Here is an 18,765-nt window from a genome sequence, read left to right on the forward strand (position 1 = left end):
GGTCCTAAGACCAAATCTTTACATTTTTTTAAAAAACAAACCTTCATGACAGTGTTACAGGGCTGGATATGGACATTTTTCTCAACCCTTGATTGGGCATTTTAGTGCACCTGAATGGTCTGTAGACAATGGAGAGATTGATAACTTTTGTAATGGAACTGTGCCCCATAAAATATTGAACACTGCTATAACCTTGACCAGAGAGACCTTCATTGAAAGTAGAGAATGGCTGTTTTATTATAAATGTTTATGTAATATAGAGACTTTTCAGGTACAGTGAAATACATCTCATTGATGTAAGAGGTTTACTTGTCTTATTTAGTTGAGTGTTACATGCATTCACAAAATAATTTAATATAGGAGGGTTGCAGAATTGAGTGGAAAAGAACATTTAGGAGCAAAGTGAGAAAAACACATATGCTCATCTGTGCAGACATTCAGGGAGGTTGAAGGAGGTGAAAAAATGGTGGGCCCAATGTAAGCTGGTTCACCTGAGTAGAAATGGGTTAACCTTATCTAGCAAATGTCTGCACACATTCAGAGCACAGTCCCTGGATTGGGAAACCCCAGTTCCCCGCTTCAGCCCTGGGACTGCATTCTGTCTACACTTCCAACCCTGACTGGCTATTTTTAGCTCCCTGATCCTTCCTATCTCTGGACAAGCAATGCACACCCCCCACCCATGCACCCACCAACCACTCCACCCCCCACATAGATCTGCTGCCCCAGTCCCATCACCCCCCACCCCCAGACTAGCTAGACTCAACTGATCTCTCCTGCCCTTCCTCTCACCCAGGTAACCAGCACCAGCAAACACCTGTACACACTGCTCCCAATCTACAGTCACACCACTTAAAGCAAGCCACATGTAGACGAAGGGTTATACAGGGTTGATAAAAACAGCACAGATACCATAAAGACTATTTTTTGGAAGACTTTAAACAAGCTCCGCATAACAGACTTCTGCTTAAACTGTATGTTACCTAAGAGCTATGTTAGGAAATAGAAATAAATGAAGTACTGATTTTAATCTATATAAATAATCCAATCTAAGGCAGAGATCCAAGTCAGTTACATACTATAGATTAGAAGAAACTGATTAAATAAAACCCCTTTTAAGGTCATATGTATGGAAACAAAACAGTTATTAAATGGATAAAAAAAGAGAACCGGAATCATACTCATGGAGGTAATATGGGTAAACAAAAGCATAGCACTGTCAAAGGAGCAGCAGCAACCAGAACTAATTTCTTGTTATTAGAATCCTGTTCTCTTATTCACAGTTCTACATAAAGACATTGGACCTTGTAGAGCAGCTACAATAACAGGAACACTCTCTAGAATATCACTAAATGATGATGAAGAGGAGAAAGGAGCCAACCCTGAAGGAATGAGCTACTCAACATTGCCTGGAAACATCATTTCCAAAGTCATCATTCAGCAGCCCACAGGCCTCCATATGCCTATGAGTATGAGCGAGCTTGCCAATCAGTGTTTGAAAAAAGACAACAGTGAATTGCGGAGGACTGTTTATTTATGTACTGATGATAACTTGAGAGGTGCGGATATGGACATAGTCCATCCTCAAGACCGAATGATGGAAAGTGACTATATTGTTATGCCCAGAGGCTCTGTAAGCACCCAGCCATCACTGAAAGATGAAAACAAAATGAATATAGGCATGGATACCTTACCTCATGAAAGGCTGTTGCACTACAAAGTTAACCCAGAATTCAATATGAATGCCTCTGTAATGGACCAATTTAATATAAATTTAGATCAGCATCTTCCCACGCAGGAACATATGCAAAATTTATCCTTTGAGCCCCGCACAGCTGTAAAGAACTTCATAGCTTCAGAGTTGGACGACAACGCAGGGTTATCAAGAAGTGAAACTGGATCCACGATATCAATGAGTTCCTTAGAGGTCAGTGATACATAAACAAATTTCATGCTCAGTTGTTCTAATTGTATAGTAAAATAGTATTGTGGCTTCTTTAGTACAATCATGGTTATATTTGAAGGGTACTGGTCATATCATAATTAAGACTAAATTACTGTTTGGAATTATGTATTGCTGTTTGCAGTCCTATAAAATGATATTAAAAGCAGTCAGAATTAGAAAAAATATCAAAGTAAAGTTCCTAAATTATTCAGAATGGAATTATACTATCTTGGAGTCGAAAAAATTCATCTATGCTGCAAAGTATTTATTGATCTATAAGATAATTTCCATTGGATTACTCTGAGCTCCTATGAAAAAAGAAAAATCTAAATGAAGGCAAAATTATAGAGAGTATTTCTTATTTATATTTATCATTTAATGTGTATAAAGCTTTACCAACAAATTAGGATATTGGATATGATTTTGTTCACAGGTCTATGGTATCTCTCCATGCAGTAATCCACTTCGCATATATAGGTGCTCATTTGTGCAGACACGTGTACAATTGATATGCACAGCAGGTGCTGATACATGTCTTGCAGAGTATCCTAGGTGTCAATCTGGTTGTAAAAGTAAACTGACCCATTTTCTTAAAGAAATGCCAAAACATTACCAGACCCAGTCTGTAGGTTTTAATCACGGTATATGAGAAAACTACTTTCTCTTTACTTATTACATGAAGATCAGATACTGCCGTCTTTATGCAAACCGTCAGTGATGTCAGTAGGAGTTTTACATTTATATCAACCAAAGAATTTAGGCAGGATATGAGTTTCCCTTCTCAAGAGATGCCTCTGCAGGCTTTGAAAACAAAACATTTCTTTCACTTTCTATAGTAATGTGCTTGTAACATCACAAACTGTTGTATGCAAAGCATACAGTAAGTAAATAAATTAAAAGAAAACAATTATTGAATATAGGATTTGTTAGATAAGCAAAGGAATGATGACTGTTTTACAAGCTGTATTAAAATGTAGGTATACAATCTTTGACAAATGTCTTAATTTTTTTTCAGGTGCACCCAGTTGAATGCATGCATAAATCAGAGCACAAATTTAGCTTAATTTTGTATGCATTTAAGTAGTCCAGTGCCTAAAATGTAGGCATCTCACCCTTAGACAGGAGTCCAATTTGAATAGGTGTAGAGGCCTTGATATTACAGTCAGTGGAGAAATTTAAGCACCTCCAGGGAGCAATCCAAGTTGACCAAGTTTAGGTGTCTAGGTGTTCTGTTCAGAGAATGAGTAGATATAAACACCACCAGAGCATGATTCAGAAAGCCTAGAGGTGGCTTAAGTGCATCAAATATGACATATTAAAGACAGAGATATCCTGTTCCTCTCCAGAACTTAGGCACCCGATTCAGGCTGAACACTGCACATCTAAATATACTTGCTGTGCAAGAGTCATGGTACCAAGGGAGAAAGCAAAAAAAGAATATGCCTTTGAAAACAGTGACATTACCACTAGGCTACAAAGATGTGTCAAGTTATCCAGTGTACAGGCACACTTCCCATTTTTATAGGCCCAGTTCCTGCGGCTACTTTGAAAATACATATTGAAGTCTGTAAGTATATTGTTCTACTCCTTTAGATTCTAAAACATTTATTTCATTTAGATAAGCTTTTCAATTCATATTATTACCAGGACATTTGGCAAATATATACAATTGCATTTGTAATTCTGAATTCTTTAGACTACTAGAATTCTATAAACAATATTTTATTGAACACAAAATAATTAACATGTAATCTAGACATTGGAGAACATAGAGACTGTAGTGGTACACAGTGACTAAAATGAGAAACTGCCTTGTCTTTTGTGTTTTTATCATGGTTTTCAGCAGTATGTAGAGCATATGTAAAACGAGGGGCCAAAAATAAGTATTTGCCAATGAACATCAGAACTCCTAACAGGTCTATAGCTAACCAAACAAAAGTGTGTGTAGGAAGAAGTCAAGGTAGATTCCTACAGATGTCATTGATTACATTTGACTAGATGGATGAAACTTTATTGATGTAAAGGCAAATTTAAGTAAGGATGTGGAGGAGTTTCTTATGTCTTTTATCCAATGCCCTCTTCCTCTGTGTTGAATATATTATGACATTTCAAAACTCAGATTTAAAGTAAAACTCTGTTAGATGTTATCGATCTGCTTTTACTCACAGAGGGGAGAGAAGTGATCTTTGTCTCCCACCCTGCTTTTCATAGACAGAGTATGCAAATAGAAATGAGAAAACCTTCCTCCCCAGTTAGATACTGCTGCTGTTCTACCAAGATCAGGAAAGGGCTGGCTGACATCCAGAAGCTCCTCTGTCAGGGAGCTCCCACTTCAGGTTCTTCAGTCACCAGTTAGAGTGAGGGGGAATGCTTCAACTAAAGGGGACTTCTTCCTGCAAATTCAGCACATGAGTTGAGTTCCGTACACTCCTCCTTACTTTAATCCCTGATATTGTAATGCTCTTGCTGTAATTCATATGCCACACTATTATTTTTACCATGTAATTATAAAGTAATCATCAGTTATAAGGTACAGAAAGTACACTTGGATAATTTGTGACCTATGTCAAATTCAAAATTTTAACAATTAAGGTCAGTAATTATTGAATGCATAATACAAGAAAGAAAGTTTGTTTATAAAGCAATTAGATTGGTTAACTGGGAAGTTATTTAGCACAGTACAGAAGTAGTTTTAAGAGTCCGTTTTCAGCAGGATTCGGGTTTTGATTATATTTCTGATTTGTGGATGCAGTTTTTCACCCACAAATATTCAAAACCACAAAAATAATCATGCCTAGTGGTAACAAATTTATATAAACCTATAGTGTAGTTTCTGTATATCCTGCTGTTATTTATTTTTGTTTTTTTCATGGGTACAAGTATTACAAGCCATGCGATTGAGCTAGCATTGATGCTAAATTTTAAAAGCTCAAGCTAGTAGCTAAAATACCTTAACAAAACGTAGCATTTACTTTAACATTCCTTTTCACACTTATTACTGAAAATCAGAATCTTGGCTTTTACCAAACAAATGTCTTATACTGTTGCAAACATACCTATGATAACAGAAAATAAATAATATACTTGAAAATTGAAGGTATTTTGCTACCAGGGACTAACATTATTAAGGTTTCTGTGTTTACAAACCTCCAATAATGTTCCATGCAGAACAAGGAGTATCAGCTTTATCATAACAGCAATTCAGGTCAAATATATGAGGCATATATCATAAAAACCTGACTCTTCTTTCTGTCATAGGCTTCACTCTAATTTACTAGAAACTCTAGTACCTAACTAATGTTTTCTTTTAAGAAAAAAACATTTTATGGAAAACAATTATATGGTTTGTATTACAGAGAAGAATTGTATCCCTCCAAAAAAAAGTTTTTTGATAGTGTTATAATAGTTACACAGAAGGATTTCTCAAAAGTGTGTACATTTAGGAGTCTGCAGGTTATAAACATGCAAGTACATACCACAGAATACTTGTAAACACATGGCAGGCATGTTCATGCACCACTAAATTTCTTCTGCAGAGTAATTTAACATCTGGCTAATCTCCCATACCTTCCTTATATATATGGATTGAAGATGACTCTACTATCTTGGCATCAAAGTATCTTGGAGCATGTTATTTCACTTCAAAGTGTTTTTAATTTAATGAAGAAAACTCTCTGAATGTACTCTCGTGGAATGGTTTTTGTTTTGCAAGTGCACGTTTAAAGTGCTGTGCTCATTAAAACCAAATTGCTTTGAAGTGAAGCAGTGTTCTCAACCACTTTGATACAGAGGAAGGTTAGGAAGATTTAAAGAGGAAGGAGAAGAAGATCTATGCAAGCAATCTCCAAAATATGTAACTTCCAAGCTATGGTAGTATAAGAGTGATGTTGTAGCCATGGTAATCCAGAAATTATATGATAGCCAAGGATTTCTTAGGGTGATACCTTTTATTGGACCAACTATGTAGTTGGGATAAAGTTAGACAAGCTTTCAACATATTCATTTGTCATATTCTTTCTTCAATGTTCTCTTTGAATACGGGATCCCCTTCATCTGGTTTCATATATCCCATCCTGGGATTCAGTTTGCCATCTCTCATTCCCCATATTGATTTTCTAGTCCCTGATCCTGAGAGTTCTATGGATATAGCCTCCTGGAAGCCATATCCATCCTATGGATACAGCGTCTTGGAAGTTGTTTGCATCATTAAATTAACTAACTCAATACAGTAATACATTGAGACCTTCTAGATCTCATCAACCACAGTTCTGATATGTGGTTGAGAAGGTCTAGATTCAGGAGAATATTATTACAGACAGGAATATGAGATAAATGAGAAGAGTGTAGGCACAGAAAAGATATAGGTAGAAGCAACAAGCAAACACACTTGAAAGGCAAAATCAGAAACACCAAAGGGGAGAGTGGAAGAAACTAAAAATTAAAAGGACAGGAATAGAAATTAGAAATATAAATTTAAGACCCATGATATAAAAATAAGAGATAAAGGTGGTAACAAGAAAGAACAGGAAAGGGGAAAAGAAATATACTGTAAAACAGTAGTTGTCAAAAAGGTACTCAGGCACCAGGCAGTGCAGAAGTAGAACACAATCTCATCTTCTTTTGACCTACCATACAAGAATTGAAACGAAAATGAGAAATAGAAAGGGAAAAGCATCATATGAATTTTTGCCTGAAAATGCTTCCAGATTTTATTTTTAAATCTTCTGAACTCAGATTGCTCTCTTCCCTTCCTTTTCTGATTTCATTTTCAGTCAGCTGTAGAGGCATGTCTGTTTGTCAATCACGTCACTCTCAACCCTAATGAAAGTCTATACCTATTACAGCTCCATAAATGTTGGCTGTGGCTACGGTTCAAAAATTGCCATTCCTTCTTTTTCTGTAACTATTACAAGAGCAAGAGGGCATGCCACCAGAGGGAGTGAGGTGTTGGGGTATTGGTCCAGAGATGAGTTCAAGTGTGACTTCAGTCTTGTGCCAATGATTTATTCCCAATCAGCTCAGCTGAAAATGGTTACCTGCTCATTCTGACTGGGGGGTCAAAGGCAGCCAGACAGAGTACTTTCTACTTGCAGTATCTCTCTTCCATGTGCCATTAGCTGTAATATCCTAACTACACTGAGATAATGGGCCATCTAGACTGAGTAGAACTCTGTCTTTTTTTCCTCAGTATTGGAAGTTGAATGAGACATTAAAAAAACATATTTTAGTAATTTATTATTTTTTAAGAAATGCCATATTTTCCCCATAGATTATAGCAGCTCAAAAATATTTATGGTTTGCTAAGTAAATGCATATATAGGAGCCTTTTTAAAATGGAGCCTTTCACAATAGCTTAGAGGTTTATCTGATGTTGCAATTACACTATAGGTTGGTGTTCTAAAATTTTAACTCACAAGACTTCCAACATATAGGAAGCTGTTCACTTGTCCCTCTCCCCCATAAAAATATTCTTTACAGCTAGGTCTCATCAAAGACTAATTGCTTGCCCAAACTTGTATAGAGAAACTAAGCTTTTTTTTCAGTTACAGGCATATAAAAAGGTAGTTTAAAATCAAAACTTCTCTTCAAATTGCAAATCTATATCTTCAGAATACCTAAAGTGATTTTTTTTTTTTAATTTCATAAAGAAAAAAAATCCTCCCTTGGGCTGAGATCTTTTATGTTAAATTTAATCTCGGAGTGAATTGTAAACCACTCTTAATAAGAACAGTTTGTATTAATGGAAGCACAGATATAGCCTTCACTATAATATGGTATCCCTGGTTTCAATTATGCTTTGCACTATGTAATACAGCTTCAAGAATATCTTATATAATTAATCAGGTAGCAAGATACTGCAGACTGGAGTAGGAAGAAAACCAAGCATCCATCCGTTTACACAGATGGAGAAGGATTGCATTAGTCATTTAGTGAGAACAGCTCCTTCCTGGTGCCAGCAGATTAGGGCATGTTGGTGTATGGAAATTATCCTTCAGTACCGTTCTATTTTTGTTCCCCAGTGAACGGAGCTCAAAGTTGCTGTGGAATTATACAGAGAAGCAATACACGATTAGGACAGAGCAAAATTGATTTAAAATGAATTACTGCTACAGACCTTCTTTCCACAGACTTTTACTCTGATTTTCCTATAAAAGCTTTTTGCATACAGTGGGTTTTATCAATCAAAATTAGACAGCTGTACAATTAGGAATGGAAAGTCATCTGCCAGGTCATCTTTTAGATACCCTTATTGATGCAGGATTTTTTTCTGGTGTAGTTCCCTAGTTCCTTATCCAACCTCATTTTCAAAGTCCCTAATGATGGGCCTCTCACTCCTTTCCTGGAGAACATTCAGCAGGTCAATGAACTTCATGGTGGGGAATATTTTCTTCACATCGTCTAAATTTTCCTTGATTGCTCCTGAATTACAGCTTCTCAAACATCTCCCTCACCAGTATTCTTTTTCATTATGTGATGTTTATGCCCTTCTAATATTTTAACAGCTGTTTTGTCTTTTTCTGCCACAAATCATTGTTGAATGGAGCCACATAGCTTTTTGACCTTTTCCTCTTAATTCAGTTTTATTAGACCCTTACTGGTTTCTTTCATTGCTTTGTTTTGTGTTTTCTCCAATTTACTGACATTTTCTTTATTATTGCCAGGTCCAGGGCATTAATACAGCACTCTCACTAGAACAGAGTAGAGAGGGATACTCATCTCCCTGGCCAGAAACATGCAGCCTGGACTTTTTCTGTTAGCACATTGAATTGTAAATTGATATCCAACTCATTGCCCACACTACCCCTGGGCCTTTTTCAGCCTTACTGCTTCTCAGATATCTCCCTGCCACTGAATATTTGCATGATTTTTACCCTCTCTAGGACCCTTTAGAGCTCACTGTTATTTACAACACCTTTAAATAGGTATCATCAGTGTATTTTGCTTCATGTGATGAATGCTATTTCTTCCAGAACATTAATAAAGATACCACATAGTGCTGGGCCTAACACTGAACACTGAAAAAAACCTATATATCTGTATAAGCTGTCTAACCAGCAGCTTGTGGGCTGCATGCAGCCCTTTTCTTGCCAGTGGAAACCCCACATGAGTGAATAATGTGCCTGGATTTAAGACACACACACACACACTTAAGAGGTAGATTACCTGTGCCACATCATCCCTGCATTATATCATACAGAAACCAGTAGAATTTAAAATGGCAATAATGGGATCCAGAAATAACAGCTTCTGAATTGGCTTGTTAGGAAATTATCTGATTCTCTTATGTCAATGTAGGGATTCTTGATGACTTCTGTACAAATTGAATTAGGCACCTAAGCATATTTTCTGTCCATAAAATAGCATTAAAATTGTTTTATGTTATCAGTGTAGTGGTCAACAAGACCTGATCCTGTTTTTGTTACCAACAGAGCTGTTTTCAGAAACTCTCACCATAACATGGGGGTTAGGCTAGATGATCTGATCAGGTCCCTCCTGACCCTAGCTACTATGAAACACTACTGCCACTCTGATTTGTGACAGAGAATTTCTTTGATGTTGTTAGAAAGAATCTGTATTTTATATAGCCATCAAAAATAAAAGCATGGCAATAATATTATTTAATATACAGGTAAAAAATAAATGTCCTCATGCTGGATCCATTGTGGTCTCCAGAACAATTCAGACAGACAAAATAGCTTGCTGAGTCAGAGTGATAAGGAGCTGGCGTTATCCAAAACCAGTGACATCTCTCCAATCATATTGCAGTGAAACATGGTGCAGAATGCTAGTTACTCACTTTTACTGTGCAGTTTAAAGCACACAACAATAGAGCTGTGTGGGTGCTGTAGGCTAATCACCTAGGTCTGCTTATACATAATGCCAGTGGTGCCTGTGCTGCCCATGAGCAGGCACACAGGCAAAATACAAAATGTTTTTTTCAATGCTCCAATTTTCCAAGCTGCTGTTTCTGGCAAACTGTGTTTTTCCAAACATTCTATGTTTGACTTTAAATCCTCACTGAAGCAGTTCAGTAAAATTAGGTTTATCACTGAGCTGTGCTTTAAAATAGCTTTTTTCAAGGAAAGCTGTTCTTCTAAACTTTACCTCATTATCTGTTGAAGGATCATTTTTTCCCTTTTGTGACCATAGAACCAAAAATAGTGCTATATATCATAGGTGTCCACTATTCCTTAAAAATAGATCCTTCCTTATTGGGATTATAAAGGTCTCTTAAGATATTAATCCTTTATAAAATTATAGAGTCTCTTTCTGCTTTTTTATTTTGTAAATGTTTGTTCTTTTTAGATTTTCTTGTAATTGGGGGTTGTGACAGAACTGGTCCAATTAGTCTTTACATAACCCATGTAATCTATGTATTGTGACAAGTAAAGTCAAGCCTTGCTGGCAGTTTAATAAAGGACTAACCACAAATCTAGAATTTTTCAAAAATGCTATTATAATTCCCTTCTTCCAAATTCTCCAGATACCAGCAATTCCACACTGTTCTCCTTAACATCATTACAAATGGGAGCTAGTTAGTTTCAGCCAAAATAATATCCTTCCTCCCCCCCCCCAAAAAACCCAAAAGACTTTTTCACTCAGTGGAAATATATTTGAAAAATAAAACATTTCATTTTTTATCAAGAATTTTGACACCAAAATTTGGAGACCAAGCCTCTGTGAAAAATGTCTGTTATACCAATTTTCTTTCAGTGTTCAGTTGTAAGATGATAAAGCATGTTAATGAAACTCAGAAAAATTTTAAATAAAAACAAAATATTATTGGTTTCATGTAACTTTTTCACATGGAAAATCAACATTTCAGTGGCACCTCATAATTTCCATGCTCAGCCAATTGCCAGTCAGCTCAGAACACTGTTCACATTACCTTTCTTTTTTTAAAGCCCAGAGATTTTGGCCTAGCTAATGTATCTTGTGGACCTTAATGTAAAGGACATCACCTAAATGCATGAGAAAGGAATGGTATTTTTCAGCAAGCATTCAAACTACCTCAGAAGGTTGTGATCTAAACCTAGTGGCAATCAACAAGAGTTTTTATGTTAATTTTAATGAGTTTGGATCTTGCCCCAAGTGAAGAAAGCAAGTTTCCCCTTTTCCAGTTTAATGCAACTTTACACTTCCTGCACTCTGTGTAGTGTCAGGGTTGATGGTAGCCTTAGAGTTTAGATTCTGTTTGTATGGGATGGTTTGGATAGGGATGATCCTGCCTAAGGCAGTGGGTTGGACTAAATGGCTTCTGGAGGTCCCTTCAAGCCCTACTTCTCTATGGCCAGGTACAGACATTACACTTTTACCAGTATAAACGATCAGAAACTGGTTTATACTTGTAACAGAACAGAATTTCAGCACACATAGACTGCTTTAAAAATGGGGGAACTCAGTTTAAAATTTGCCCCCACCACCAAAGGGCAAACATTTTCCATTTACTACCGATCTAAACTATGCTGCTTACAGAAAAATCACATAACTTAGATCGATTCTACTTCAGACTTTTTGAATTTTTGTACCTAGCCACTGATTATATAACTCCAGGGTGGGTATTTCTACACTTGTTTGTGCCGCAGTCCCGGGAGCTTTTAAAAGCACCCGGCGCTGTGGTGCATATAGTTGCATAAGCGATGAAATGCATGTCAGCACTGAGACAATGGTGGCAACACACTTTTGAACTAAAACACATCAGAGGTGTTTTGGTTCAAACGCACACTGATGCCATTTTCTGTGGGCATTTCACCACTTATATAACTGCACGCAAAGCAGTGCTGTGCAATGCAGTGCAGTGCAAAGCAGCACGCTGCACGCAAGGTGGTGCATTGCGGGATGTAAAGGTATGTGTATAAATGTCCATAATTACTACCATGAAAGTAGCCCAGAAAGGAGAAAAGCAAGAATAGTCTTTGGGGATGAGTGGGAAAGTGGACTTGCATTAAATAGGGGTGGATCCAGAGATGGTGAAGTGGCATGGTTGCATGTCCTTTTCAGACTACACCACAGGAGTAGCAGTCCAGGATAATTTAACGTCCCTGAATCAGGTAAGAATCCCCTTCCCCCCTTCCTCCTTCATGCTTAACAACACATTTGCTCCCTTCCCATTCTCCCCTCCCCTATCCACTGCTGCTGTCTCCACTGTCTCTCACTTTCTGGGTCAGGGGGAGCTCCCGAACCATTCCTGTCCCATTCCAGCAAGGCAGCAGGGCAGTGGGCAAGTTCCTCCTTGCTGCCTGAGTCCCCCCTAGGGGTTCCTTGCCAGGCCAGGAGCAGGCTCAGTGAGGGGGACACTGCCTGCCACCACCACTGCCTCCAACTGAGCTCAACTCCCCCCACAGCCCAGCTGGAGTGGGTTGGAGCAGTTCTGGGGTTCTCCCCACTCCTGGGGCAGCCAGAGACAATGGTAGCAGTGGACAGGGGAGGGAGGGAATGTAAGGGGAGGGGACATGCTGCTTAGCATCAAAGATAAGGGAAGAAGTGCCAAAATCAGGGGATGAGTTTGGATTTTTTACCTGATTCAGGGACTTAAAAATTCCAAGGCCACTGTGGTATGGACTTCCTGGCAAAAGCAAAGCTGGGAAAAGTGGCTACAGCCACCCCTGCAGGATCAGTCACTATTCCTGCACTTCCCTTTACAAAGTCATGGATCTATTCATGATACTAGAGTCTGAGACAAATTCTCAACCTTCCCAGGACTCAAGTAAGTCCCATTAGCAGGAATGATATGTACTACAACTGCATGTCTTTATGAGATCAGTGAAATTGTGGCTAGGCTCAGGTATGCAGCTTATGATTGATGCAAAACTGCAAAGGACACCATATACAGGTGTAGAGTAGATTACTGCAAGTTGATTTCTTCACAATAGAAATCATTTCTCTTTTCCTTCACTTTTTCTCCCCTCATTTCTCCCCTCATCCCCTATTTGCTTTCCCTACAAAAAATCTCCCAACTATAGAGCAAATCCTGCCTCGGCTACTCCTGCCATCTAAAACTTCCTTCCAGCCTCCCTCTGCTTTTATCTCATTTTCAACATCCAACAGAAAATAGATATGTTATCCTCCCCTACACTGCTAATTTCTCTTTCATTCTGTTACTCTTTAGAACTGTGCTTAAAAAAAGAAAAACCTGTAAAGCATTCTGAGTTACATTTTACAGAAAATGCACTAGCAAAAGTGACACCGTTGTAGCACAGGTATCTGTAGATGCTTCTGCACATGAGAGTTGATGATTCTCACAACTGAAGAATCAATTTTCATCAGATTTTTGGACTACAGTTTGTTATAAATGTGAAACTAATGTGAATTCAAATGGAGTTATTACAAACAAGCAGAAGTCCCAACAGAAGATACAAAGATCTTTAGCTTAATTCCCTTTCATGTACCTCAGTGTATATCAGGTGCAACTACACTGAAATTAGTAAAGCCACACTAGCATAAATCTGATGTAAGAAAAAGAAAAAGATATATTCTAACTAACCATGAAAGCTAACTGATAAATACAATAGAAATCACAAACAGCTGCAGCATCTTATAGCATAAAGGGTCTGATCATGTGTAAACTAGGAAAGATAAATGCATTTCTAAAAACGTTTTTGTGATGCCATGAGTTATGCTTCAATTTTCAAACCAAGATATTCAACTTCCTTATGAAACTCTTAATGTAAATTTATAATAAAGGAACTGAGTTGTTATTTAGATTATGATAAATAGACCCCATGCTAATGCACTTACTATTTTCTTTCTTTTTTGAATGTCTAATAGAGAAGAAAATCACGTTACTCGGACCTTGACTTTGAAGTAAGTCTGGCTGAATTATTCCTACTTATTAAACCTGTTTTAATAAAATTAAAATGTGAACTGTTAGCGTTAATGTATTTTAAACCATCTGATATAGTACATATTATTAGGATAATTTAACTGGGTGCTACATAGAACACGATAGATACTTCATTAAGATTACTTTGGTGTGAGTTGCTTGTAAAATGTTTTCAGATCAAATCTTTGCATAGTACTAAAGAGTCATTGTGGCTTCTGTTCTTAAATTCCTGCACCATTTAAGATTAGTCTGTTTTTCCTTTTTATAAATCTGTTAATTTTTGGTGGTGGTTAATGTTGTTTTTCTTTTTGAAAAAGGCCGTCTCTGTTATGGTAAGTAAGGATAGTGTCCTAGACAACCTGCTTCATTTAGCAGTATCTCTTCCTTTGGGGTTTCTCTGGATATTGGGCTTTTAAGATATTACAGTTGATTACTGATTCTGCTGGTGTCAAATTCTGAATGCCGAAGGGCCATCACTGGGCAGCTGCTCTGTGAAATTTGGGTTTTTCTAGGGTTTCTCAGTTTGGAACCCCAAATTTGAGAGGCAGACACTTTGTAGAAGGCAGGACAGATTTGCATCGTAATTAAATCAGAGCTGTATAGTTTGAGCTTAAGCTCCAGCTTGAAAGCTCATGCTATAGATCTCTACTTCAAATCATTTATGAACTTGAAATCTATCCTGCCATCTGCATGACTTCAGACTAACACAGCTAACTACTTCTTCATAAACTTTGTAGTCATTTATGACAAAAAATAGCTTTGGCTGTTAGCTACTCCATTTTATGCAGGCACAAACACTGTGGAGGTCTTTCAGTTTCCTGTTTATTTGGGCTTGGCTGTAAGTAACTACATTCACTAGTCAAAGCAATACAGCATACAATGTTCAGCAGAATATTAATGATTTCTGGATTTTAAGTTTTGCATAAACTGTGGGGTCATGAATGTTAATAGTTTGATATAATTCATCATGCGTTTCTCCAATGAAACTGAACTCTCATACTGTTTGCATAGAGCACCAGTCAGTCAAGGCCAGATTTTGACAACCTGTGAGCACTATACAACAACCATAACTTTAAAAAAAGTATATGCTTTCACAGACAAACGCAAGAATGGATTTTTCTTTTTATGTTGAGAGGCATATCTTGCATCAGAGTTAAGAATCTGGCTTACATTTATTGCTTATGGGTTGCAAGAGCTTTATTAATACCTTTATTACGTCCTTTAGTAGTGGTATGGTTTGCTCTTGAGTTATACGTTGTATGAAATTTGAAGCATAAAATATGAACGTGACAACTAAACCAAAAAGATTTGCAGGATGAATACCTTTAACATTTAAACATCCTAAAGCACAGACTATATTGGGTGCCATAGTGCCTCCATAAAACGTAATTCAATGAAAGAGATAATTATTTTAGGCATTTTTTCAGGACCCAATCATTAATGTAGAGTAGAGTCTTTTTACTTAGAATGAGAGACAGCCTTTGTGTCACATGAAAAAACCCAGCTCCCACAAGTTAAAGTCATTTCTGTGTAATTACAGAATTTGCTAAGAATTTACAAATAACTCTATTGTCTAGCCTGTAGTAAAATTATTTTCAATTTGGGCCCAATAAAATTGGCATTTCAGATTTTTTTAAAATTATCTTAGTAACAGGAGAACAGAATTCCTATAAAAGCCTTATTTTAAGCATAAGACATAATTCAGCCACTTTAGTAGTGGTCGTGCTTTCAAGTTGGGTGATTATATAGAATGTAGACAGGCCCAGGGCAACAGCCCAGATCATTAGTACCTGGAGCCATCATGGTAGCTAAGGTAATTCAACTCCTTGGTTACTTTTGCCCTGTGGCAGTGCCTTGAGGAGGAAAATATGAATGCCCTGAAGGGGCACATATGAACAGGTACAAAAAATGTCTCTCTAAAAAATCAATTTAAATTCCGTTTTGGAAAACAGCACTAGAATCATAATTGCACTGTTATTCCATGGTGTCACTGCAGGCAAGAGTTAGGGTTGTTTGACTTTTAAAATGCATTTTCAGATCTTAACTTGTTTGGATTCCTTTGAAGTTCAACATTACCTCTAAATATTTTGAGTTTGTAATGCTTGTTTTGTGGATAATTACTCTTACACACCCCAGATTGACTCTCAAATTTAACACAATTTAATAGAATTTTCCTTCAGGAAATATACATACATTCACACAAAAAGGGAAAAAAATGAGAAGAGTATCAATAAAGTTCTAAGGAGATACATATATCTACACGTACATACAAAGGAGGAAGAAAAATATATATTAGTAACAAAATCTAGGTGAAAAGTAATTCTAAAATTATATAAAAGCAGTACGAACACAAAAGAAATCTGAATTACTCGATTCCATTTAGAAGGTCAGGAATTCAGTGCATTTGTCTCTGAGAACATTCTCTATGGCAACAGATATTAAAGCATCCTTCCTACCAGTCAATTCAGCACAAACAGTGACAATATTGTCCATATTCTGTTCTCTAGTGTCATCTATCCTGTTATACATTTTCAACTGACTCACAAAGTGCATGCTACACCTTTTCCTTGTGTTTGGTTAGCAGCTACTGCAACACTTATAATGTTTATACACACACACACACATATATATATCTGACAGTACTTTGAGCTAGGCTGAAATGGGCCATATTTTATTCAGATTCAGCCCAAATCAGGGACAGTGATTCAATTCTTTGGTTCAGATCACTGTCCCGATCTGATTCGTCCAAATCTGAATCTGAAGATTCGATGCTGATTCAGAGAATCAGTGATTCGGCCATTCCAGCTTTAAAACAGCTTTAAATGTTTTTTCTACATACCTCAAGGTACCAGGCGTGGCTTGTGAACGCTGCAATGCTGAGGCGGTTAGAACATCCCACAGGAGCGCAGGGGGTACGGGCGGGGGGGCCGCGTGCTTGGCAGTGAACCCAGTGGACCGGAAGTACTTCCAGCCCACTTCTGGATCCACTGAGGAGCACATGGTGGGTCCCTCTACATGCCCCTGGCTCAGCATTTGGCCGCAGGGGGACCCAAGGAGCTCCATCCACCCCAGCATCGCAGCATTCACAAGCTGCCTGGTACCTTGAGGTATGTAGAAAAAACATTTAAAGCTGTATCTATGTCCGAATTGCCAAATCTTTCCAAATCTCTCTGAATTGCTTTGGAGGGTTCCGATTTGATTCGGATTTGGAGATTCAGCCACCAAATCGGGCTGAATCTCTGCTGGATATAATCAGGGACCAAAGCTTCACATAGCTCTACTGTGTACCCACAAAAGGAGACTAATAGAATAGAATAGAATAGAATAGAATAGAATGATTTTTATTTGCATCATAATTTAATGTAGGACATCTTGAAGGTTGTTTTGTATCACACTGTAATTTGCTAATGTGACATACATGTCAAAAAGCCCATTAGCATAGCTGAGTTTCATACATGATATTTAATGCCCTGGCAAACCGAGACCCCAAGACTGGGGGGAGGCTTCCTGATCTCAGGCCTCCAAAACCTCATGACTTTAAAAACTGCATGCACAGTTTTTAATAGTCCTAGGCACTGGGATCTTAGCATAAGAGAGCCTATCCCCAATATCAAGGTCCGAGTGCCCTAAGAAGCACACATGCAGCCCCACATACATGCACACATGAGAGCTGCCAGGCATGGAGATCTGCAAGTGCTGGGCAGGATGAGTTAATTGGCTCTTTGTTCTTGGCAAGTTCAAAGCTGCACCCCACAACTAGAGCTGCTGGGCCCTTGATTTCGAACTTGCAGACTCACATGTGGGATAGCTTCACATACAGGTCTACTAGGTGCATGGCTTTGAACCTGTTGATCAGAGGCAGCCAGTTGACTCTCCCCAAATAGCATCTGCAAACCCATGTATATGACAGGCCCATGCAGGTAGGGCTGCACCATGGCTGACTTCCAACTTTCAGGTGCACGCAGAGCCTGGGATTGCAATCCTGGGTTTCACACATGCCAGCAAGTTGAAAGGGCACCGTAGGAAGGTGGCTGTGGGGACCAATTCCACATGCTGGCTCTCTGAACAGCCATACATCATTGGGGTTTGGTCCCTCATCCCAATAATCACACATCCTGTCATTAATGTGTAGCATAGCAGGACCTGTGATTGTTGGGATCCAGGATCAGATCCCATTGTACCATTAAATTAATGTGTGCCAGTGTCATTAGAATAGCTATTAGGCTGCTCAGAGCTTCATTATGAGATGAATCTGATCTCTGCCCATAACCAGGATCAGAGGTAATATTATATCTTTTTTGCTATCCCTGCTCCTAGACCTTGCCTTGAGTCAGATCTTCACATTGGGCGCTCTGTGTCTTGTATTTCCATGGTGAACAGTTTAACATTTGGTAGCACAGCTGGTTCTTGGAACTACCATTATAACACAGACTAGAACATAAGAGTTTTATTTTGCAGGAGGAGAATGTCACTTTCATTGCCACTATGCTTTGATAGTTTATACAAAGCAATCCAATTTTTTTGACTCTTGAAATCTTCCTAATGACCAGTCACAGGACTAACTCTACTGCAAAGGATTGATTTAAGATACCATATGTACCTCTAACTCAATGCAGATCAATGGCTTCCCATTCACAAACTAGAACTAATAGTAATAAGTACAGCTAACTGTCCCCCTAGTATGTAGAAGTACAACTAGCTCTATGTTTTAGACTCCTAAAGCCTCCCCTCATTCTAACACTTCAGTCCTTTCTATACTGTGTTTTTCCAGTCTTTCATTAGTATTTTTCTGCCATAATTTATATATGCAGTCTATTTTATCACATAAAAGCAATAAAAAATGGAATATAACAAACATGGCCAGATTTTATTATGTGTAGTCTAGCATTATGTTTCTCCCTCTCTTTCCCTAAAGTTGAAATTATTACCGGCTCAACCAGAATTTATTTTTAGGACACCAGCTGCATCATACTTCTTACCTATAAGATTCAGATAC

General features: G+C 37.9%; 1 protein-coding gene across 3 annotated transcripts in view; it reads left to right on the plus strand.

Moving 5' to 3' along the window:
* Nucleotides 1–18,765, plus strand: part of ADGRB3 (adhesion G protein-coupled receptor B3) — a 706,322-nt gene that overhangs the window by 677,355 nt on the left and 10,202 nt on the right. For all 3 annotated transcript variants that reach the window (XM_090034594.1, XM_090034587.1, XM_090034599.1), the window contains 2 exons: nt 1,284–1,927; nt 13,715–13,750. In XM_090034594.1, coding sequence (XP_089890720.1) covers nt 1,284–1,927; nt 13,715–13,750 — 680 coding nt within the window. The remainder of the gene's footprint in view (nt 1–1,283; nt 1,928–13,714; nt 13,751–18,765) is intronic.

Source organism: Crocodylus siamensis, chromosome 1 (genome assembly GCF_052110815.1).
Source record: "Crocodylus siamensis isolate JL-2025a chromosome 1, ASM5211081v1, whole genome shotgun sequence".
NCBI lineage: Eukaryota > Metazoa > Chordata > Crocodylia > Crocodylidae > Crocodylus > Crocodylus siamensis.